This window comes from Nerophis ophidion, linkage group LG21 (assembly GCF_033978795.1).
Source record: "Nerophis ophidion isolate RoL-2023_Sa linkage group LG21, RoL_Noph_v1.0, whole genome shotgun sequence".
NCBI classification, from domain to species: domain Eukaryota; kingdom Metazoa; phylum Chordata; class Actinopteri; order Syngnathiformes; family Syngnathidae; genus Nerophis; species Nerophis ophidion.
The window spans coordinates 26,285,594-26,310,823 of record NC_084631.1 but is presented as its reverse complement, the minus strand read 5'-3'; the positions used below and the strand labels follow the sequence as shown (position 1 = coordinate 26,310,823).

Here is a 25,230-nt window from a genome sequence, read left to right as displayed (position 1 = left end):
GAGTCGCCTTGTATACTTGTTTGGTTGTCAAATGTTAATGTGGTATTATTAAATAGGGGTCGGTGTTAAGCAGGACTGATAATCATCATTTCCGTTCTCTTAGCGTTGAGTTGCAAAAAGTTAGCAGGCATCTATCGTTTAATTTCATTAAGACGCGCCTCCAGCTGACTACAATCCGGCGTGTTGGTCAGCTTTAGGGGCATGTAGAGTTGGGTGTCATCAGCATAACAGTGAATGCTAACACGGTATTTGATTATGGTGTCACCTAGCGGCAACATGTAGATGCTGAAGAGTGCAGGGCCAGGAACCGAACCCCGTGGAACTCTGCACGTTACCTTAACATACTCCGAGGTCACATTGTTATGAGAGACGCATTGCATTCTGTCAGTAAGATAGGAGTTCAACCAAGACATGGCTAAGTCTGACAAACCAATACGTCCTTTAATAAAATATTATGATCGACGGTATCGAAAGCAGCGCTCAAATCAAGAAGCAGCAACATGGATGCATCCATCGTTAGCAATAGATCATTAGTCATTTTTACGAGGGCTGTCTCTGTAGAGTTATTTGCCCTGAAACCGGATTGAAAGGGTTCACAGAGATTGCTAGACACTAAGTGTTCATTTAGCTGCTGTGCAACAATTCTTTTGAGGATTTTCGAAATAAACAGAAGGTGGGACACCGGTCGGTAGATTACCATGAGGTCAGGTTCAAGGTTAGGTCTTTTAAGCAGAGGAGGAATAACCGCTTTTTTTAATTCTAGGGGAACGTGCCAGAGGAAAGCGGTAGGTTTATAATATTTAGCACTGATGGACCTAATATTACAAATAGTTCTTTGATAAGTTTCCCATGAAGTGGGTCAAGTAAACATGTTGTTTGTTTTATCCCATTTACATGCTGTATGAGTTCCTCTAATGTTTTCTCATCAAAAAGAGAGAGACTATTTTGGAGGGCAATATCTGTCGTATTTCCATTTGTATCTGTGTTAATAGAATCCAGTTGTAGCTGGGATGCATTGTCTTTAGTCTCCTTTCTAATGAGTTAGTTTTTCTTATAAAGAAAGTACCTACATTAAAGTACAGTAGCGTCGTAGGTCTAAGTGTTCATTGAAAACAAGTGAAGTGAAGTGAATTCTATTTATATAGCGCTTTTCTCTAGTGACTCAAAGCGCTTTACATAGTGAAACCCAATATCTAAGTTATATTTAAACCAGTGTGGGTGGCACTGGGAGCACGTGGGTAAAGTGTCTTGCCCAAGGACACAACGGCAGTGACTAGGATGGCGGAAGCGGGAATCGAACCTGCAGCCCTCAAGTTGCTGGCACGGCCACTCTACCAACCGAGCTATACCACCCCACCCCAAGTGTATTTTATATTTTTGGCCACTGTAAAATTATACACAATGCAAAAATATCATCAATAATACTGCAAAAAAGATATATTTAAATTTTTTTATGAATGGTCCCTGGGACCAAACTTGAAGGGGAGACCTCAACGTTAAAATCTATTTATTGTTTCATATCAACAAAATAACAACATTATTCATGTATTTGCTGTTGTTATTTTACGACGGACAAGGTGAGTTTCTGCAATTAAACAGTCAAAACAACAAAAATATTTCGATGTCCTCATACTAGTTCTGTTGGTCCGATACTGATACCACAATGGTATCGATACTATATTAATATTGGATGGATCACCTGAGCACCCCCCGCAACCCCGAACGAGACAAGCGGTAAAAAATGGATGGATGGATGGATGGATGGATAGATGGATGGACTAGTTTCCAAGTGCTACAGTGGAGATAAATACAATTTTAAATCCTAGTCATATTTTAGAATAGCTAAGTATGGGCCATGCATAGGCCTTAATAGTTGGAATGTAGCGAGGAGTCATAACACTCTTTTTTATCTCAACCGTCCCAGGCAAGGAGGAGGGGGGGCGTAGAAGAATGGGGGCGGGTGAGAGGGAGGAAGAGGGGAGAACTTCCGTAGTAAGGCAGATCAATTTGGGCAATGCGATTGAAAGGTTGTTGTATCTAGATTGGTCTCCCAAAGCTTTGGTAATAAAATATCAAAATAAGTAACTCTGCCTGGGATTAATTTATAACCAGTTTATGTGTCATCGAACCAACCTGGGAGGTGACCGGCAAAAGACCGGGTCCAAAGCAACACTCTCTTAAACTGCAATATTCCAAGTCCTTAACAGTGTCATGCGATTTTCATCGACAACTATTTAAAATTAATTATTAGTTTGTTTTAGACTAATATGTCCATCTGTCGTCAGGGGGTCCGAACAGACTGTTGTGGATAAGTTGTTTGCTTTTACACAAAGATTGAGACTTGAGAGTGCTAGCCAGCCAGCTCATTGTCTGGCGCAAACGGCAGGTTGGAAGTTTATTGTGAAGATGGCTCAGCTATCTCCTAATGTCGTCTTCATATGCATGCTAGAGGGTGCCTAACCCTAAAATAACACCATCAGAGTGTCATACGGCCTCAATGTGGTGATGTTGCTAAGCAACTTCAGAAGGGTGAGAAATGAGGAAAAGATTGGTTGGAACAAAGTGTTCACATTAGTGGTCATGAAAATGAGGTAAGATAAAGGGCCCTGCAGCCCTGATGGGGAGTCAAGGGGCCAAAATATGCCAAATCTTTGACGGACCGTTGTGGATCAGGGCTTAGCTTTCATACAGATGAATTTAGGGGCTCGAGCCCCTGAGGGCAACACCTGCGTACGTAATTGCAGCATAACTACTAAAAAAAGGAATTCATCTGAGCGCTGCTGTCTAAAATACTAATGTCTTTCAATTTGCAGCATTTATTTACTTTCCAACCCCACCGCAACATGACTTTCATACAGAAGGGATAACGCTGTAGTGTGCATGCCAGACCAGTAGTTGGCGATGAAAGCAAACCTTCACTCTCTTGTCCTTTGGGGTTTTATCCTGTTTTAAGTACCCACATTGCCATGGAAGTGTGACTGTGCAGCAAGACATTGTGTAAACCTCAGTTCCCGACGCCTTAAGAGCTGTGCTGGACAATAAGTCCATACTATAATACCAACTCAGTGGCCTAGTGGTTAGAGTGTCCGCCCTGAGATCGGTCGGTTGTGAGTTCAAAACCCGGCCGAGTCATACCAAAGACTATAAAAATGGGAACTATTACCTCCCTGCTTGACACTCAGCATTAAGGGTTGGAATTGGGGGTTAAATCACCAAAAATTATTCCCGGGCGCGGCACCGCTGCTGCCCACTGCTCCCCTCACCTCCCAGGGGGTGATCAAGGGTGATGGGTCAAATGCAGAGAATAATTTCGTCACATCTAGCGTATATGTGACAATCATTGGTACTTTAACTTTAACTTTCCGACACCTTAAGACAATAAGTCGAAAGTCCCATAGCTTTTAGCTCATTGGCTAGCACTACTCAAATCAACGGAGCATATGCAAAGTGTCCAAAACGAGTCTGCTTCAGATGACTCGTGTTAACAGAATCTGGATCGGGATCATGGAGGATAATCAGGCTGTATAGAAAAAAAATCAGATACAAATTGCTGAGGGCTACTGTCCTATGATAGTGGTTCTCAAACTTATTTCACCAAGTAGCACCTCAAAAACACTTGGCTCCCAAGTACCACCATAATGGCCAATATTCAATTACAGTAGCATTGTAGGTCTAAGTGTTCATTAAAAAAAAGTATATGTAGTATTTTTGGCCACTGTAAAATTACACACAATGCACAAACACTAACAATAATACTGCCCATACAGTACATATTTATAGACTGCTTTGGCGTACCACAATTAGAAAATCATTGTTCATATTTTCTCTCACTGATGGTCAAGAATTTATTTCTAAAGAGCTCACTGGGGTAGCCAAGGCCACCCCTCCCTACTTGCGTAGGGCCTCGACAACCTGATAATATTGAAGCACATTCCCCTGAAGTGCCCATGGCGCATGGCGTTAGTGCTGGGCTTGCAAGCAGAAGTACTTGATTTGAGTCCCGGCCGGACAGATGGAAAAATTCAAAAACAATTATTGAACCATTCATTTCTTTCCTATGAATTTGTTTTATAGCAAACCATACATCAAATTAAATTCAAGTTTGATGTGAAAAAATATATATAAAATACTTTCATATTTGCTTGGGCCCCAATTTAGTGATACGAGTTTTGTAAATAAGCGCATGTAAAATGTCAATGAATGAACGACAGGGCGCCTCTTAATCGACAACAACTGGATTCCATTGCCTCTTCCTGGAGACTGGACAAACTGCTGGCCATCATGGGCAATCCTGCCCACCCACTCTACCAGACAAACCATACTTTAAATTAAATTAAAGTTTGATGTGAAAAAATTATATAAAATACTTTCATATTTGCTTGGGCCCCAATTTAGTGATACGAGTTTTGTAAATAAGCGCATGTAAAATGTCAATAAATGAACGACAGGGCGCCTTTTATTTGACAACAACTGGATTCCATTGCCTCTTCCTGCCCTTTGATTGAGAAGAATATGAATTTACCTTTAATCGGATGCGGTTACAGGGTTGTACCCCGCCTTCCACTGCCGGACAGGCTCCAGTCACCCCTGGAGCCCTAAGAGTGACAAGGTAGGAAATCCGGATGGGTAAGTTAGTAAGCAAACTGCAAAGCTATTTACAAGAAGGGCATGAGCAGACTCTTTTTCCTGAGGAAGCTTAGGTCTCAAGCTGTTTGAGATCTTTTATCAGTCTGTTGTGGCCAGTGCCCTGTACTTTGCAGTGGTTTGTTGGGGAAACAGCACCAGCAAAAGGCACTTAAACCGGATTGACAAAATGATCCGGAAAGCCGGCCAAACTATTGGCATGTAGTTGGAGGCGTTTGTGTCAGTGAGGGACAGGAGGAGACTGGACAAACTGCTGTTCATCATGGACAATCCTGCCCACCCACTCCACCATAACATTGAGGGACAGCGGAGTTCATACTCCAACAGGCTCCTTCAACTTTGTTCCCACAGTGTTCGATTCAAGAACTCCTTCATTCCGCACTCCATCCAGCTGTATAATCACTCGCCATGCAGCAGTAGATGATATCTGTCTATTACCTGACACCTTCTATGTTAGCTACCTATACATACGGTATAGCTCGGTTGGTAGAGCGGCCTTGCCAGCAACTTGAGGGTTCCAGGTTCGAGTCCCGCCCCCGCCATCCTAGTCACTGCCGTTGTGTCCTTGGGCAAGGCACTTTACCCACCTGCTCCCAGTGCCAACCACACTGGTTTAAATGTAACTTAGATATTAAGCGCTTTGAGTCACTTGAGAAAAGCGCTATAAAAATATAATTCACTTCAATCAATATTAATAATGCGTATTTTCTGCTGGATCTACTCTCTATTTTATGCTGCAGCTGTTACTGTTGTACATGGTAATGGTTTTATATTGTATATATGATATTGACATATAATATAATATAATATAATATAATATAATATAATACTGTAAGGAAAACGCATGGCTGCAGTTTTTGTTACCCCAAGATGCAAGAACCAGGAGGAGGATGAGCAGGTAAGATGACTTTAATTATCAACAAACAAAGAAACATGAAACAGTCTTGCAAACAGAAGTTCCAAACAAAGAATTATCATCGAGCCCTGAGGAGTGCTCGAGACAAGGCATAAATAGCATACATGTTGATTGGCAACAGGTGTGGCCAGCTGCCAATCAACAGCAGGTGTGTGAAATGAACAGTGCTCAGCGGAAATAGGAGGAAGTGTACACCAAAATAAGAGCACTTGATTAGAAAGTAAATAAAAAAACGAGGAAAACAAACAGAAATGAAGTGACAGATCGTCACATGATCCCCCGCTCAAGGAACATATCCCAGATGTTCCCTGGAAACGAGAACGGAAAGAAGTCCAAAATATAAGGGAGGTCGGAGAGAGGACTTGGCGGAGGGTCGCCCTGCCAGGTGTCCCCGCAACCAGTGAGGGTGAGTCAGGTGGCGTCGACGCGTTGAACGCCGCTGCAACTGGCAAGGCGGGCGACCACAGAACGGCCACATCAGTGGCTGACGAAGAGGAAGTCCATAACACGGCCGCATCTTTGGCCGACGAGTATTAGGTTGCGCAGCCAGCGGCTACAATGATGACGACAGCGTCGTTGGAGGAGCCGTCAACCATGATGACGACAATAAAGATGGCGGCACCCTGCGAAAGCCCGCCAGGAATGATGTCGTGGGTGGATACGCTGCTGACCCGGAAGATGGCGGTGTTGTATGGAGTCCCAACGGTGATAAGGGAGATGGCGGCGCCGTGCGAAAGCCTTCCAGAGATGATTATGTCTCCGTTGGAGGAAACGATGGTGGGGATGACAGCGCCGTGTGCTTGGCAGCACCGCTGCGGGTAGTAGCCCCCCCCTCCACTAGGCGAATACCAGACGCCGTCCACCACTGGGCGAAGGAGTTCCTGTCTGCCAATGTCCCCCGGTGCGAAAACCAGGGACGGGCGGAAGGGGGCCAGGAGGAGGGAAAAGGACACGTCCCTCATAGAGTCCCAGCAGGTGGACAGAAGGGACATCCCAGTGGGCTCCACTGGAGCTTTCGCCGGACAGGCAGGACGAGTGGGTGCTGCCAGGAAGAGCAGCCATGGTGCAGATGCTGGAAGCTGCCTAGGAGCAGGAACAGGTCCTGGGGGTCCAGCAAGTGGTGGGCGTTGTGGCGCCGTGACCGGCGTAAGACGCTGGGCTGTGACCGGCGTGCGACACGGTGTGGGAACCAGTGGTCGATGCGCCGGCACAGGCGATTGCCGTGGAGCCGGGACAGAAATCACAGCAGGCGACGGGGAAGATAGCGGTGGTGGCCGCGCCGGTCGGAGATCCGGAACCGGCGTCCGAGCAGGGAGGAGGGAAGGCGGCAGTGGCCGCGCCGGTCGGAGGCCCGGAACCGGCGGTCGAGGCAAAGGGAGAAGTTGGGACCGCACAAACCCGGCCTTCAAGCCCTTCATGAAGTGTGTGGTCTAGAATGTCGGCTGGGCATTGCTGACAGGAGTTCTCGCGAGGTAACAACAATCTGGCTCGATGATACTGTCCGGAAAACGCATGGCTGCCGTTTTTGTTACCCCAAGATGCAAGAACCAGGAGGAAGATGAGCTGGTAAGATGACTTTAATTATCATCAAACAAAGAAACATGAAGCAGCCTTGCAAACAGAAGTTCCAAACATACAATTATCTTCGAGCACTGAGGAGTGCTCAAGACAAGGCATAAATAGTATACATGTTCATTGGCAGCGGGTGTGGACCAGCTGCCAATCAATAGCAGGTGTGTGAAATGAACAGTGCTCAGCGGAATAAGGTGGAAGTGGACACCAAAATAAGAGCACTGAGTACGAAGTAAATACAAGAACGAGGAAAACAAACAGAACTGAAGTGACAGATCGTCACAAATACAATGTAATATAATATAATATATCAGTATATATTGTATACTATATTACATATATGTTCAATTTTATATTACTACTACGGTACATATAAAAAAATAAAAAATAAAATTTGCTACTATTTATATTCCTACTACGGTACATCTCCTCTCTGAGCTGCCACCTTACCATGGTAGAGGAGTTTGTGTGTCCCAATGATCCTAGGAGCTATGTTGTCCGGGGGCTTCTATTCCCCCTGGTAGGGTCTCCAAATACAAACAGGTCCTAGGTGAGGGATCAGACAAAGAGCAGCTCGAAGACTTCCATGGATTTACAACAACAGAGAATTAGTTTTCCCTCGCCCGGACGTGGGTCACCGGGGCCCCCCTCTGGAGCCAGGCCCAGAGTTGGGGCACAATGGCGAGCGCCCGGCCGGTCACAGCCTGAAGAGGCTACGTGGGTCACCCCTCCAATGGGCTCACCACCCATAGCAGGGGCCATAGACGTCAGGTGCGATGTGAGCTGGGCGGCAGTCGAAGGCACGGCACTTGGCGGTCCGATCCTCAGCTATATAAGCTAGCTCTTGGGACGTGGAACGTCACCTCACTGGGGGGGAAGGAGCCTGAGCTAGTGCGCGAAATAGAGAAATTCCGGCTGGATGTAGTCGGACTCACTTCGACGTACAGCAAGGGTTTTGGAACCATTTTTCTCGAGAAGGACTGTACTCTCTTCCACTCTGGCGTTGCACGCAGTGAGAGGCGACGAGCTGGGGTAGCAATTCTTGTTTTTCCCCCCGGCTCAAAGCCTGTATGTTGGAGTTCAACCCAGTGGACGAGAGGGTAGCCTCCCTCCGCATTCGGATGGGGGGACGGGTCCTGACTGTTGTTTGTGCTTACGCACCAAACAGCAGTTCAGAGTACCCACCCTTTTTGGATACACTCGAGGGAGTACTGGAAAGTGCTCCCCCGGGTGATTCCCTTGTCATACTAGGGGACTTCAACGCTCATGTTGGCAACGACAGTGAAACCTGGAGAGGCGTGACTGGGAAGAAAGGCCACCCGGATATGAACCCGAGTGGTGTTTTGTTTTTGGACTTTTGTGCTCGTCACAGATTTTCCATAACAGACACCATGTTCAAATATAAGGGTGTCCATGTGTGCACTTGGCACCAGGACACCCTAGGCCGCAGTTCCATGATCGACTTTGTAGTTGTGTCATCAGATTTGCGGCCTCATGTTTTGGACACTCGGGTGAAAAGAGCGGCGAAGCTTTCTACCGATCAACACCTGGTGGTGAGTTGGTTGCGATGGTTGGGGAGGATGCCGGACAGACCTGGCAGGCCCAAACGCCTTGCGAGGGTCTACTGGGAACGTCTGGCAGAGTCTCCTGTCAGAGAGAGTTTCAATTCCCACCTCCGGAAGAACTTTGAACATGTCACGAGGAAGGTGCTGGACATTGAATCCGAGTGGACCATGTTCCGCACCTCTACTGTCGAGGCGGCTGATTGGAGATGTGGCCGCAAGGTAGTTGGTGCCTGTCGTGGCTGTAATCCTAGGACCCGTTGGTGGACACCAGCGGTAAGGGATGCCGTCAAACTGAATAAGGAGTCCTATCGGGTTCTTTTGGTTCATAGGACTCTGGAGGCAGTGGACAGGTACTGACAGGCCAAGCGGTGTGCAGCTTCAGCGGTCGCAGAGGCAAAAACTCAGAAATGGGAGGAGTTCGTAGAAGCCATGGAAAACGACTTCCGAATGGCTTCGAAGCGATTCTGGACCACCATCCGCTGCCTCAGGAAGAGGAAGCAGTGCACTGTCAACACTGTGTATGATGCGAATGGTGTTTCGCTGACCTCGACTGTGGATGTTGTGGATCGGTGGAAGGAATACTTCGGAGACCTCCTCAATCCCACCAACACGTCTTCTCATTAGGAAACAGTACCTGGGGAATCTGTGGTGGCTCGCCCATTTCTGGGGCTGAGGTTGCTGAGGTAGTTAAAAAGCTCCTCGTTGGCAAGGCTCCAGGGGTGGATGAGATCCCGCCGGAGTTCCTTAAGACTCTGGATGCTGTGGGGCGTTCTTGGTTGACAAGACTCTGCAGCATCGCGTGGACATCGGGGGCGGTACTTCTGGATTGGCAGACCGGGGTGGTGGTCCCTCTCTTTAAGAAGGGGGACCGGAAGGTGTGTTCCAACTATCGTGGGATCACACTTCTCAGCCTTCCTGGTAAGGTTTATTCAGGTGTACTGGAGAGGAGGCTACGCCGGATGGTCAAAACTCGGATTCAGGAGGAACAGTATGGTTTTCGTTCTGGTCGTAGAACTGTGGACCAGCTCTATACTCTCGGCAGGGTCCTTGAGGGTGCATGGGAGTTTGCCCACCAGTCTACATGTGCTTTGTGGACTTGGAGAAGGCATTCGACCGTGTCTCACGGGAAGTCCTGTGGGGAGTGGTCAGAGAGCATGGGGTACCGGACTGTCTGATTGTGGCGGTCCGCTCCCTGTACGATCAGTGTCAGAGCTTGGGCCGCATTGCCGGCAGTAAGTAGGATACGTTTCCAGTGAGGGTTGGACTCCGCCAAGGCTGCCCTTTGTCCCCGATTCTTTTCATAACTTTTATGGACAGAGATTCAAAACGCAGTCTAGGCGTTGAGGGGTTCCGCTTTGGTGCTTGCGGGATTAGGTCTCTGCTTTTTGCAGCTGATGTGATCCTGATGGCTTCATCTGGCCGGGATATTCAGCTCTCACAGGATCGGTTCGCAGCCGAGTGTCAAGCGACTGGAATGAGAATCAGCACCTCCAAGTCCGAGTCCATGGTTCTCTCCGGGAAAAGGGTGGAATGCCATCTCCGGGTTGGGGAGGAGACTCTTCCCCAAGTGGAAGAGTTCAAGTGCTTAGGAGTCTTGTTCACGAGTGATGGAAGAGTGGATCGTGAGATCCACAGGCGGATCGGTGCGGCGTCTTCAGTGTTGCGGATGCTGTATCGATCAATTGCGGTGAAGAAGGAGCTGAACCGGAAGGCAAAGCTCTCAATTTACCGGTCCATCTACATTCCCATCCTCACTTTTGGTCATGAGCTTTGGGTCATGACCGAAAGGACAAGATCACAGGTACAAGCAGCCGAAATTAGTTTCTTCCGCCGGGTAGCGGGGCTCTCCCTTAGAGAAGGGTGCATGAGAAGCTCTGTCTTCCGGGAGGAACTCAAAGTAAAGCCGCTGCTTCTCCACATCGAGAGAAGCCAGATGAGGTAGTTCGGGCATCTGGTCAGGATTCCACCCGAACGCCTCCCTAGGGAGGTGTTTAGGGCACGTCCAACTGGTAGGAGGCTACGGGGAAGACCCAGGACACGTTGGGAAGACTATGTCTCCCGACTGGCCCGGGAACGCCTCGGGATCCCCTGGGAAGAGCCGGACAAAGTGGCTGGGAAGAGGTAAGTCTGGGCTTCCCCGCTTAGGCTGCTGCCCCCGCAACCTGACCTCGGATAAGCGGGTGAAGATGGATGGATGGATGGATACTACGGTACATTATTTTGTCTATTTTTTACCTGCATTGTCCTTTCCATCCTTACACTTTCCATCCTTTGTAACAGAGCTACTGTGTGGAACAATTTCCCTTGTGGATCATTATAGTTTGTCTAAGTTTAAGTCTATGTCTAAGTCTAAGCTGATTCACTGAGTTTGAATCCTGTTAGGAAAATATTATACATTGTTTTACAAACCCCGTTTCCATATAAGTTGGGAAATTGTGTTGTATGTAAATATAAACGGAATACAATGATTTGCAAATCATTTTCAACCCATATTCAGCTGAATATGCTACAAAGACAACATATTTGATGTTCAAAATGATAAACATTTTTTTTTTGCAAATAATCATTAACTTTGGAATTTGATGCCAGCAACACGTGACAAAGAAGTTTGGAAAAGTGGCAATAAATACTGATAAAGTTGAGGAATGCTCATCAAAGACTTATTTGGAACATCCCACAGGTGTGCAGGCTAGTTGGGAACAGGTGGGTGCCATGATTGGGTATAAAAGCAGCTTCCATGAAATGCTAAGTAATTCACAAACAAGGATGGGGCGAGGGTCACCAATTTGTGAGCAAATTGTCGAACTGTTTTAGAACAACATTTTTCAATGAGCTATTGCAATGAATTTAAGGATTTTACCATCTACTTCCGTAAAATCATCAAAAGGTTCAGAGAATCTGGAAAAATCACTGCACGTAAGCGATGATATTACGGACCTTTGATCCCTCAGGCAGTACTGCATCAAAAACCGACATCAGTGTGTAAAGGATATCACTACATGGGCTCAGGAACACTTCATAAAACCACTGTCAGTAACGACAGTTGGTTGCTACATCTGTAGGTGAAAATTAAAACTCTGCTATGCATAGCAGAACCCATTTATCAACAACACCAAGGAACGCCGCTGACTTCGTTGGCCCCGAGCTCATCTAAGATGGACTGACGCAAAGTGGAAAAGTGTTCTGTGGTCTGACGAGTCCACATTTCAAATTATATTTGGGAACTGTGGACGTGGTGTCCTCCGGAACAAATAGGAAAATAACCATCCTGATTGTAATAGGCGTAAAGTTCAAAAGCCAGCATCTGTGATGGTATGGGGGTGTATTAGTGCCCAAGGCATGGGTAACTTACACATCTGTGAAGGCACCATTATTGCTTAATGGTCCATACAGGTTTTGGAGTAACATATGTTGTCATCCAAGCAACGTTATCATGCTTATTTTAGCAAGACAATGCCAAGTCACGTGTTACAACAGTGTGGTTTCGTAGTAAAAGAGTGCAGGTACTTTCCTGACCAGCCTGCAGTCCAGACCTGTCCGCCATCGAAAATGTGAGGCGCATTATGAAGCGTAAAGTACGACAGCGGAGACCCGGACTGTTGAACGACTAAAGCTCTACATAAAACAAGAATGAGAAATAATTTCACTTTCAAAGCTTCAACAATTAGTTTTTTCAGTTCCTAAACGTTTTTTGAGTGTTGTTAAAAGAAAAGGTGATGTAACACAGTGGGGAACATGCCCTTTCCCAACTACTTTGGCATGTGTTGCAGCCATGAAATTCAAAGTTGATTATTATTTGCAAAAAAAAAAAAAAAAAATTATGAGTTTGAACATCAAAAACCTTGTCTTTGTTGTGCATTCAATTGAATATGGGTTGAAAGGGATTTGCAAATCATTGTATTCCGTTTATATTTACATCTAACACAATTTCCCAACTCATACGGAAACGGGGATTGTAATTTTTTTCAATTTATTTTGCTCCAAAAAAATCAAATCCAATATTTGTGTTTTCAATTAAATTAAATTAAGATTCGATTAAAAAGAGTATAAACATCGTTTTTTGTAAATGAAAAAGTGTGAACATTTTTTAAGGGAAAATACGATTCTACTGAAGGTCTCAGTTTAGCTAGGGATGGCCCTCGAACAGCACATCGTCTGAGGTCAAGTGAGGAGAAAAAAGCCCGTTATGTGCTCTTAAAATGGAGGAAATCAAACATTCTCTTTCCCTCCCTTCTCTCCAATTTTGTTGAAAGCGCGGTGAACATCAAATGTTCCCTCCCACAGCATATTTTTGACAGCCGTCTTTTTCCAGGCAGATGTGCGGGGCAGCCAGTGAGCGCGCAGGGAGGAGGCGGAGAGAGGATGCTTCACTAGTGTTCAGCATGGCTGTCAAACGCCGCAGCGATTTGGGAAGAAACGTCTAGCTTCGTGTAAGACTCGGGACGATGACAAGCACCATGTCGGCTGCAGTCGTCGTGCTGTTGCTGGTGACGGGTATGTGACAAAATGTTGACTTTTGGAGCCGTCTCCTTGACAGCTAGCTTACTCGCTAGCTGCTGGCTAACTAGCGAGCGCCACGGTAAAGAAGTCATGGAAAATGGCTAACATTTACAACGCAGCAAAACCGCTGTTAGAAACGCTAAGTCTCTAATAACTATTTCAGTTCATCAAATTACCTTGGATATAATTGTTTATATGACCTGGCGAGTGTCTTGTTTTGAATGACATGGATGCCAAATAACGGTTTGCTCGCGTTATAGCAATTATTCACCTGGAAAAAATGACGAGCGTTTTACTCGTTGGTTAGGTCTATTGTTTTGTGTATTGGTCAGAAAAATACCTATTAACCAGTTTGTCATTCATTCATGACGCCATGTGTACACTTTTGTGTATAACCTAGGTACGTGGCAAACGATGTCAAATGATAAATATCTCAAAAGCAATTCACACCATTTTAAATACCTTTGAACAAACTTCACAATGGTACGTGAATCATTGTGATGAGCAGAATATTAAGGAAACTACGAACGTTTGCAGTTTTGATCCATCCATGAATTATCCATTAGGATAATAGAGAAACGTGTGACCAATATGCATGTATATACATACATACATAAACATATGTATGTGCGTACATACTTATGTATGTGTATGTACATATGTGTGTAAGTATCTATATATGCATGTTTACATATATGTATGTATATATGTGTACGCTGTTCGTGTATGGATGTTTACGTTTGTTAGTATTGTCAGAATTTTTAGCTAGCAGATAGCTTGCTTTTCCAGTAAATTAGCAAGCGAGTTTATCATATTGTGATCATCAGTCACAGTTTAATGATCATTTTATTTGAAAGTGGTAATACTAAGCATTAGAAGATTTACTGCGGTTTACATCCATAATCATGATTGTAATGATAATTCCAGTAACAAATTAAGTACATCTGGCACAGTATTGTTCAACAAAACCTATATTTTGCAAGCTTGTTATGTACTTATGACCTTATTTTCTGTCAAGTTGTGTACGTGTAGTTAAACTTTAAACAGAGGTCAATTCAGGCTTGAAAGTTAATGCAAATGTTTCTTAAAATTGTTGTGGCTGTTGTTATCATATGAGATGTTTTAAATTACAAACCCCGTTTCCATTTGAGTTGGGAAATTGTGTTAGATGTAAATATAAACGGAATACAAGGATTTGCAAATAATTTTCAACCCATATTCAATTGAATGCACTACAAAGACAAGATGTTTGATGTTCAAACTAATAAACTTTTTTTTTTTTGCAAATAATAATTAACATAGAATTTCTTGGCTGCAACACGTGCCAAAGTAGTTGGGAAAGGGTATGTTCACCACTATGTTACATCATCTTTTCTTTTAACAACACTCAATGGGGAACTGAGGAAATTAATTGTTGAAGCTTTGAAAGTAGAATTCTTTCCCATTCTTGTTTTATGTAGAGCTTCAGTCATTCAACAGTCCGGGTTCTCCGCTGTCGTATTTTACGCTTCATAATGCGCCACACATTTTCGATGGGAGACAGGTCTGGACTGCAGGCGGGCCAGGAAAGTAACCGCACTCTTTTACTACGAAGCCACGCTGTTGTAACACGTGGCTTGGTATTTTCTTGCTGAAATAAGCAGGTGTGTCCATGATAATGTTGCTTGGATGACAACATATGTTGCTCCAAAACCTGTATGGACCATTCAGCATTAATGGTGCCTTCACAAATGTGTAAGTTACCCATGCCTTGTGCAATTATACACCCCAATACCATCACAGATCCTGGCTTTTGAATTTTGCGCCTATAACAATCCGGATGGTTATTTTCCTCTTTGTTCCAGAGGACACCATGTTCACAGTTTCCAAATAAAATTTGAAATGTGGACTAGTCAGACCACAGAACACTTTTCCACTTTGCATCGGTCCATCTTAGATGAGCTCGGGCCCAGCGAAGCTGGCGGATTTTCTGGGTGTTGTTGTAAATGGGTTTGGCTTTGCATAGTAGAGTTTTAACTTGCACTTACAGATGTAGCAACCAACTGTTTTTACTGACAGTGGTTTTATGAAGTGTTCCTGAGCCCATGTGGTGATATCATTTACACACCGATGTCGGTTTTTGATGCAGTACCGCCTGAGGGATCAAAGGTCCGTAATATCATCGCTTACTTGCAGTGATTTAGCCAGATTCTCTGAACTTATTGATGATTTTACGGAAAGTAGATGGTAAAATCCCTAAATTCCTTACAATAGCTCGTTGAGAAATGTTGTTCTAAAACTGTTCGACAATTTGCTTACAAAGTGGTGACCCTCGCCCAATCCTTGTTTGTGACTTATTGAGCATTTCATGGAAGCAGCTTTTATACCCAATCATGGCACCCACCTATTCCCAATTAGCCTGCACACCTGTGGGAAGTTCCAAATAAGTGTTTGATGAGCATCCCTCAACTTTATCAGTGTTTATTGCCACCTTTCCCAACTTTTTTGTCACATATTGCTGGCATCAAATTCTAAAGTTAATTATTTGCAAAAAAAATGTTTATCAGTTTGAACATCAAATATGTTGTCTTTGTAGCATATTCAACTGAATATGGGTTGAAAATGATTTGCAAATCATTGTATTCCGTTTATATGTACATCTAACACAATTTTCCAACTCATATGGAAACAGGGTTTGTAAATTGCCAAATTAAAACACAGACTCTATAACCATGTTAGGTCAATATACACATCGAAAGTATTGCAGGGCTGTACTAGCAGTTCTACCTTGATGTATCCATAACAATTAGCTATCATTCAGAATTGACCACTCTTACTGGTGCTTTCATCCACTGATTCTCTAGTTTACATTGCGCATGCCATTAGCGTCATGCATGAGAGGCAAGTCCAAAAGGAGAGAACCAAGGGCTGGAAGCAGAGAACAGCCTTGTACGGAGATGGTGAGTGGGCGTGTGCAGTGGTACACATCATGTGTTGACCCGCTGTGTGCCCCCCCCCCCCCCACTCACACACACACACACACTCACACTCCTCTTCCTTGCTGTCATAACACAATGTCACACTCAACTCCCCCCAATAATACTGGCATGAATGTTTTCACTTGTTTGCTATCTCAAAGCTTTTGCATTCTTACTTTGGCTCTGAGTTCAACTAAATCTAAAATGTTAACACACTGTACTCATGACTCAAAACTATTGAAATATATTGTTGATTCTTCTTACCTTGAGCGATGTAAAGTAACATTTTAGTCCATTCTTGTCTTCCACCATCGACGTCTGAGCTACTTTCACTTCCAGGTTGTGTGCTCAGTGGCGACTCAGCCGAGGCACAATGCCAAAGCGTTCATCTAAACAGTAGCAATCGTTGTTTTCCGCGCTCCCCCTGCTCAAAGGAACACATGCGTTAATCCTGACTGGAGCGGCATGCACACATAAAGCTAAAGAAATTTAAAGATATCCCTCCCTTTACATAAGTCAATTTGCTGGAGGGTCCTATATGCTACTTGAGGTAAAGGAGCATTTCTCCTGCGACTTCTGCTTGCAAAAGGTTGGGCAGAGAAAAAGTTAAAACTGGGTTAGTTATTTCCAAAATACCCCGGCCTAAAGCCAGTTAGTCATTAACAGGCATCAGTTGTAATAATGGTCAAATTATTAATTTATGAACTGTAAAGAAGACAAGGCAGTAAGTAGTCAGAAGAGAATGTGTGCTGCACATTCCAACCATTTTTGTCTTTCTATACACCAGCTTTGCTGTTAGATCGGACACCGCTTTGGACAGTTAGGCATTATCAGGGAATGAGTGATATATTATGCACAGGAAGAATTTAGCAAAGTATCACCTGGAATGGGCTTGCCTGGATTAGTAGATTTTGTGCTTTGAGAAGAGCCTCAAGACAGCCCAGTCCATCATAGCCAGTCACATGATATCCTTTTAGCTGAACAAGTGAGCATGTGTCAGCCGAGAGTGCAAACTTCAATTCACTACGTTTTGATGTAGGTGTGTTGTCTACTTGAATCTGAAAAAGACTCTCCCCAGAGAACAGACATAAAATTTGTAAAGCTGAAGTACGAGTGAAATTTAAGTACACCACTCCAGTTAAACCCAAGAGTACCTCGAGGAAAAAAGAAACAAATGATCAAACCAGTATGCGGAATTCAGACTAAAAGTCTACATAAAAAATGAAAGAATCTCCATTTATTCCAATGAATAGTTGTTTTTATAGATTACATACTGTACGATGTAGTGTTGTCCCGATGTGCACATTTCTGGTATCAGTACCAATGTTTTTTGATACTTTTCAAAATAAAGGGGTCCACAAAAAAATCATTATTTTTTTTTTTTACAGAAAATTGTATGATACATAAAAACCTACGTTTCTTATTGCACTCAAATAACAATTTACAATTTTACATATAGCCTGCCATAATCTATGTTTAGTTTAAGATAGAATAGATAGCTTCACTCACCTCTTTGTCTGTGCTTTAAGACAAATACAATCATTAGTAAATACTAAAAACTATAATATGGCTAAAACTACACAGGTCAGACATGTAGCAGGTAAATAACATACTGTTAAAGATAAAACACAAATGAAATTGGAGGAATTTTGTTCTGGAATTCAGTCAATTTACGTGCATTAGTTCATGCTACGTGGGCGGTTTTAACTCTGCTAATAATTAGCAATGGGCCTACCAGCTGTATGCGCTTCTGCATATATATATATATATATATATATATATATATATATATATATATATATATATATATATATATATATATATATATATATAGACACAACGGGGGAGTTAGTTAACTACATACTTACCTTTCGCTCTTTAAACTCCGTGTGCAGGTCTGGATGCTCTAAATATTTACCTAAGTTTGAAGTTTGAGTAAATACCAGCATCCATTAAACCCAAAGTTATTTATAACCTGGCCAAAAAGTCAGTTTATTTCATTATTATTTGCCACTTTGTCCTTTCCACTCAAAATATGGCTTAATATATGTGTATTATTGACCAAAGTATTGCAATAAATTATTACATCTGTCGTAAAAAAGGTCTCACTCCTAATAACCCTTCAAACCCCTGATAGTATCTGCGGTTGAATACATTAATTAGGAAATAAGCTATTTAATGTTTGCAGGTTTAAGAAATACATTGCAGTTACTTAGGGGTGTAACGGTACACAAAAATTTCGGTTCGGTACGTACCTCGGTTTAGAGGTCACGGTCCGGTTCATTTTCGGTACAGTAAGAAAACAACAAAATATACATTTTTTGGTTATTTATTTACCAAATTTGTAAACAATGGCATAACACACACACAGGGTCCATTGCCAAGGTTAATACATATATAACATATATAAAATGAAAACTAAATAAGTTAAGGCTCAGAATTGTTTCGTAACAAAACCTTTCTACATATAAAGTGCTTTTTTTGATTGATTGATTGAGACTTTTATTAGTAGATTGCACAGTACAGTACATACAATTGACCACTAAATGCTAACACCCCAATAACTTTTTCAACTTGTTTAAGTCGGGGTACACGTTCATCAACACCTCCCGCCCTTTTCTGGAGACATGTTCCATAAATATTGATGTTAAAGATTTCTTTTTTTGTGAAGAAATATTTAGAATGAAGTTCATGAATCCATCTGGATTCATGAACTTCATTACAATCCCCAAAGAGAGCACTTTAAGTTAATGATTACTTCTATGTGTAGAAATCTTTATTTATAATTGAATCACTTGTTTCTTTTTCAACAAGTTTTTAGTTATTTATATATCTTTCTTTCCAAATAGTTCAAGAAAGACAACTACAAATGAGCAATATTTTGCAGTGTTATAGAATTCAATAAATCAGAAACTGATGACATAATACTGTATTTTACTTCTTTATCTGTTTTTTTTCAACCAAAAATGATTTGCTCTGATTAGGGGGTACTTGAATTAAAAAAATTTTCACAGGGGGTACATCACTGAAAAAACGTTAAGAACCACTGTGTTATGAGAGTAGCGTATGTGTGTGTGTGGCCCTGTAATATGTGACAGCATGTGACGTCAGTGAGTGTGCGGGCAACCGAGGTGAGGGAGCGACAGAGCGCAGGAGTGGCTAGTGTTTTGTTGGATTGGCTGTGTGCAAGACCTCAATAAAGCCACGATTTTCAACTAATCGCTGGACTGTTCATTTACCCTGGAGTCCGGAGCTGTGGAGACCCACTGCCGGGTAGAGTGAAGGGTTGTGCGCGCAAGGGAGACACTATGGGAGCCGAAAGCAGGAAAGGTGCAACACATGTTTGACGTGTTGTCAGAAGCAGCTGCTCAACAATTTTGGCAAACCTCCGTCCTCCATTGTTGTATCGCGCAGCCAAAGTGTTCCCAAACGGGAGATCTTAACGAGGCATCAGGGTCTTCCAGCTCTGGCTTTAACATGTTGTCCTAGCCTGCTAGCTGATGCATTTCTACTCGTTCGGTACACCTCCAAACCGAACCGAAACCCCCGTATCGAAACGGTTCAACACAAATACACGTACCGTTACACCCCTACAGTTACTTGTACATGTGTGGATGTGCTACTAAATGGTGCAACCACATTGGGCTGCTTATAGAATAGTTCTTAAACACGAGTGCAAACTACAGGCCCTTCGTCTCTTTTGTGTGGTAACTGATGAGGTGGACAATAGAATAATATATGCATGTGTGGGATTTGTGGATAATGCCAAGCGCTGTGTGAATTGGAGGTCTCTATTATTATGTCAGGTTGATTAGACTTTGTCATTAGCATCACTCAAGCTGTTTTCTCAGCAACCACAAGATTCTTTGTTGCAATCAAATGCCAATTGATATGCGTATTGATAAAACGATCGCCTGGGAATATTCTCATTGCGTTCTCAGGGAATGTTATCCGACACAACTGGACTGTTTAGATTGTGGAAAAGCAGCTTCATCACTTCATGCTCACAGACTTTGATAAACTTAGGGGCTGAGCGATTGATCGAAAAATATTTGAAATCGTCATAAACCTCCATAAGCGGTTATTATTTGAAAATTACACTTGTTAAAACAGAGTGGTGAAGTCTCTGCAAAACAACAACAAAACCAGCTGCATGTGGTGTCTTGACCAGCCTTTGTCTGTGGTATTCGTATCGGTGATATTCAAGATATTTATGTCTTGTAAACTACAACCATAATATAATAGTCCTTGTTTGCAAATCATATTCTCCCCACTTGTTCAATTCAGATTTTTTTGTGTAAAAAAAAAATAATGCAAAAAAGAGCGTTTCCCCCAAAATCTGTCATTATTTCTACAAGACCATGTCAAGTGTCTTTAACAAGGACATTGATTGTACCCAGCTGTGACCAAGCCCCTGGGGTACATCGGACATATGGCGTTTGTGTCAGATGTTGCCCCATTTAACATGCACGTGTTTCGTCTTTAGACTTCCAAGTTCCCTCAGCTCCTTGGTGCATGAAAGCCACGTCACTGTTCAATAATCCAAATCTTAACAGCGACCTTTCATCATTTTTCAAAGATCTCTTGACTTTGACAACGCTTAACAATGTTGATTTCCTCTTTCATAGCCACAGATTAAAAGGTAAATCCTCCATTAATTTGTTAGATTCAACTTGGAAGCTTTCGGAAACCTCTTATCTGTTCTAGTGGCAGTAGGGTTAGTAATTTTGACACTGTCGAGCCCATGGTGAGAGGATAAAATATCTGTCGAATTTGCCAGTGGGAAAGCAAACACACAGACATTTACTGTGTGCGTGCCGAGCTGTGTGTCTGCAGGCAGTTTTCTCCACCACACTTGTTTTTCTCTTCCCACTTCTCTTTATTCCCCCCTCCCTTGTGCACTCAGTCTCCCGTGGCGATAAAGAAATAGTGCAAAAGAGAAAGGGAAAATAGAAATGAAAGGAAGATAAGTGGGTAAGAGAGCAAAGAGAGGGCAGAAGCAAGGACGGCTGGCTCCGGTCTTGAATTGTGTACCCTTCATAGGGTTTTGCTTGTATTTAAAATTGAGTGGGTGTTTTATTTTGTTTGTTTTTTCCCTCTCCCTCAGGGGGGGGGACTTTGACAGGGCGGTTGCTGGTTGTTCCATCTCCATCATTGGGGTCCCTGCAGGTGGTGTAGGTAGTTCCCGCGGCCCTGTGCTGGGTGGTCCTGTAGCGGCCAATTTGGGTGGGGTGGCCTGGTGTGGACCGCGCCGTGTTCCCCGGAGGTGGGGGTGGGGTCGTAGGGGCTTGCGTGCTGGTGGAGCGGGGCGGTCTTCCCGTCCGGTTGCGGGGAGTTCCGTCTTTCTGCCCGTGTGGGGGGTTGTCTCTCGCTGGCATGGGGTCTTGCCATCCGTTGCTTCTCTCTCACCCTGTCCTCTGCCGGGCGCGTCTGTCTGCGGCCTGCTGCTGGCTCTTCTGGGCGGCGCGGTTGGCCGGGCTCTGGGGTTCCCGTCGCTGGCCGGCCTGGCTGCGTGGGGCCGGTGGTCCCTGGTTCCCTGGGTGCCACACCTGCTGTTTGGGTTGGGCTCTCTGGGCGTCTGGGGCCGTACTCTGGCTCCCACGCACACTGGGTGTCAAATATATTGTACATACAAACACACATATACTCACACACACACACCGTTATTCATACATATAAACGTACATACATAGGTACCTACGCTCCCACATACATACACAAATACAGTACATACCGACATACTCCAAGTTTGTCCATTTACACGCACATTCATGGTTCAAACATACACATACTGTACATATACATTTACTGTACAAACAAACATAGATATACTGTACATATACATTTACTGTACAGATATTCATATACACATTCTGTTCATATACAAGTACATATACATACATACACTCATGCCCATAGTCACATTTCATCAAACATATATCAACGTTGTTCCCCTAGGGTAAACTGGGTAACACATGGCAGACTGACAAAGCTTAACCCATTGTTACTATAACAATCTACAAGATTAATATAGGTTGCCTCTCTCTCTTCCCCTCCATCCTTTGGTATTCCTTTTTTTTTTTTTTTTTAATATTTCTAGTTATCATTATGTATACGTACTGTTGCATTTGAACAACTGCATTGTTGATAATAGAGGTAAACTATTGGTGTTGTTCATGATCAATAGCGCTTTTTCTATTGGTATTTGTATTGCTCCAGTTGTAGTGTAAAAATGCTCATTGTCATTTCTATATTATTATTCATTTCACTAACTGCTTCTTTGCTATCACTTTTACAATTATATTTGTACATATCGTATGTGCTGGTGTTGTTCTATTGTTGTTATAATTGTTGTGTTTGCTGTTGTTGTTTTTGTCTCTCTGTTTAATCCCCCTCTTATCCCCACAATTTCCCCCTCTGTCTTCCTTTTTTTCTCTTTCTATCCCCTCCTGCTCCGGCCCGGCTGCACCAAATCATGATATGAATACATTTAATAAAGTTAAATTCAAATAAGGCAACAAGAGAAGTATCCTACACTTCTCTTTTGCAAAGTAAATCTGAACAGCCGATATGGGCATCTACATCAACTATATAATTTGCCTGAGAAGCTGGACAGGACAAAAAATAAATAAATAAATAAATAAATTGAGTGGGTGAAACAAAAGGAGGAGGAAAACAAATCATGTCATTTAGGTCGATCAAACAAATAATAGATTGATTGTTCTTCTGTATGATTAATTTTCCAACACTTCAGTGATTTCTGCTTATATAAAGAAGCAGAACGGAAATGTTTCTCCCCATCCAGGGCTTCCGCTACAGTGGGGAAGTGTAACATATACAATTGCTGGAACCCTTTTGGTCGGACACTGGCAGAACTATCCAAACTGGTTTTCCACATGGAAAATGGTGTCAGTTAAAATGATCAGAAACTTGACTGTATGTTTTACATAACATTCTGTGAAGCAGTACAAATGTAAAAACAAGTTAACAGTGAAACTTAAAAAACATAAAACACTTTTTGAATCGTATAATCTCCAACCATAAAGGGCTGTTTGCAACCCTTATGTTAGGAAATTTGCAATGGTGGATGCAGAGAAGGAAGGCAAGGTAGATGTACAAAAGGGGAAAAATTTAATAAGTCCAAAAGGGGTAACAAAAAGCGATGGGGCAGAAGTGCACACCATGAATATTAACAAAACAGTTCCTTCAGTGGTCGGCGAGGAAAAAGCCAGGACGCACTAAGCACAGCAAAAGTACTCTTTAAATCAAGGTGGCTAGGAAACAAAACACAACGATGTCAAGATGAACAGGATTTAAGAAAAGGCAACGTACCAGGACAGATGAGTCAAAGCAGGCACATGTACGTGCGGGGTTCAGGAAACAATAACCGGCAAGGTCAAGCTGAGAGTGACAAGCCTAAATACAGGTGAGCTAGTTGCAAGCAGGTGCGCCACAAGGTCGGCCCCTCGCCGAGGACGAATCACTAAAAACAGGTGCAGACAAGGAGAAGGCAGGAACAAACCAAAAAAACACAACACTTTATATGTGGATGACTTGAGGGTTTTAACTTTCCAATATGTTAAGCATTATTCCCTGCCTTTTTGTAACTTTTAGCACGTAATGACGTAAACTACACCCGGAAGTACTGATGCGAAATGTTAGTTGCTTCACTTGGGCTCCTGTTGTGTATTTGCACGCACTCCATGCGTGTATGTGTGTACAGGACAACCAAAACAAATTCTTGATTAATTTTTATTCAATATAATTAGTTACTGTGAAAAATAAATATGTTCTGTTAAGCCACTACTAGTGACATAAGCGATCCGGTCGTGTTCTTGTTATATATAAAGTATATATATCTTTGTTCTAAAAAATATATCTTTGAGCATTTTGCAAACAGCCCTTTTAACTGTCACGCATAGTGGGGCGGAAAAAGTAAATGTAACATAAACTGTGTATCAATGTCAACCTATACGAGTTAGTAACAAAAATTTCAAAACTGATCTGAATAATGTCTTTAATTGAAAAGTGTCAGGTTTTGTTGTGTAGTGTGGGTGAAAACAGTGAGCACTCCTCACAACTTTAAACAGCAATGTTTGCATCAAGCTATCGTTATTACCATTAAAGGTGGCGCAGTTGAGAGAGTGGCCGTGCCAGCAACCTGAGGGTTCCTGGTTCAATCCCCACCATCTACCAACCTCGTCATGTCTGTTGTGTTCATGAGCAATACACTTCACCCTTGCTCCTGATGGTTCGTGGTTAGGGCCTTGCATGGCAGCTCCCGCCATCAGTGTTTGAATGTGTGTGTGTATGGGTGAATGTGGAAATAGTGTCAAAGCGCTTTGAGTACCTTGAAGGTAGAAAAGCGCTATACAAGTATAACCCATTTACCATTTAGTATTGTAGGGTAACATTGTAATAGGCTTTAGTAATAACAAGACACAGTAATCCCTAGCTGGTGCCTCCAGGAATTCGCGATTGTGCAAATTCAATCAATCCTCGCAAATGATGCGAGGCCTCGGAACCTTGTTTTCTGCCCACAACTTCCTGGCGCATTTTGCCCCATCAATTATCAACTCCATGTTGCTCGTCCTCAAAGTCATCAACAGAGATGTTGTGTGATGATAATCTTTCATCCTTTTGCTAGCTCTTTTAGCTAATTTTGCAGGTATATACCTCAGTCATATTTTGGTACAGTACTTAACAAATGTTGTTAGTATTTTAGCATGAACATGTTAGGACGCTAGCCCTTTTTTTGTAGCTCATTTTGCAGATATAAACCTAAGAGTCATACAGCATGTCACATAATGCTTTCTGGCTAACCGTTGGTATTTCAGTTTGGCCTTTTAGCATTCACATGGAATTTTTACCAAAAGTGTATTTTGTAGTTACTATGTGTGAACGTGTCTGGAGCCGTTGGGTCATTCTTGACCAGAGAGAGCACAGCCAGGCGGGTGCCGAGTACAGGGTTTTTATTTTTCACTTCACAATTTATATTTTTTCAATGTTTTGCTTTTCAGCAATTAGTGGACTGCCGCTCCTTCCGTCCGCGTCTCTGCCTCGCGTCTGTTCCCCA

General features: G+C 43.1%; 2 protein-coding genes across 5 annotated transcripts in view; one reads left to right on the top strand and one right to left on the bottom strand.

Annotated features, from left to right (window-relative positions):
• The window catches only part of ppp1r9a (protein phosphatase 1, regulatory subunit 9A), a 160,227-nt gene extending 143,709 nt beyond the window's left edge, over positions 1–16,518 (bottom strand). Inside the window, exon 1 of the mRNA XM_061882368.1 lies at positions 16,419–16,518. The gene's annotated coding sequence lies outside the window, so the exon portion shown is untranslated. The remainder of the gene's footprint in view (positions 1–16,418) is intronic.
• sgce (sarcoglycan, epsilon) overlaps positions 12,890–25,230 on the top strand; it is a 40,664-nt gene continuing 28,323 nt past the window's right edge. The window contains exon 1 of one of the 4 annotated variants that reach the window (XM_061882383.1): positions 12,890–13,191. In XM_061882383.1, coding sequence (XP_061738367.1) covers positions 13,143–13,191 — 49 coding nt within the window. In that variant the 5' untranslated portion in view covers positions 12,890–13,142. The remainder of the gene's footprint in view (positions 13,192–25,230) is intronic. The other 3 variants (XM_061882384.1, XM_061882382.1, XM_061882385.1) reach the window with 3 other exon arrangements.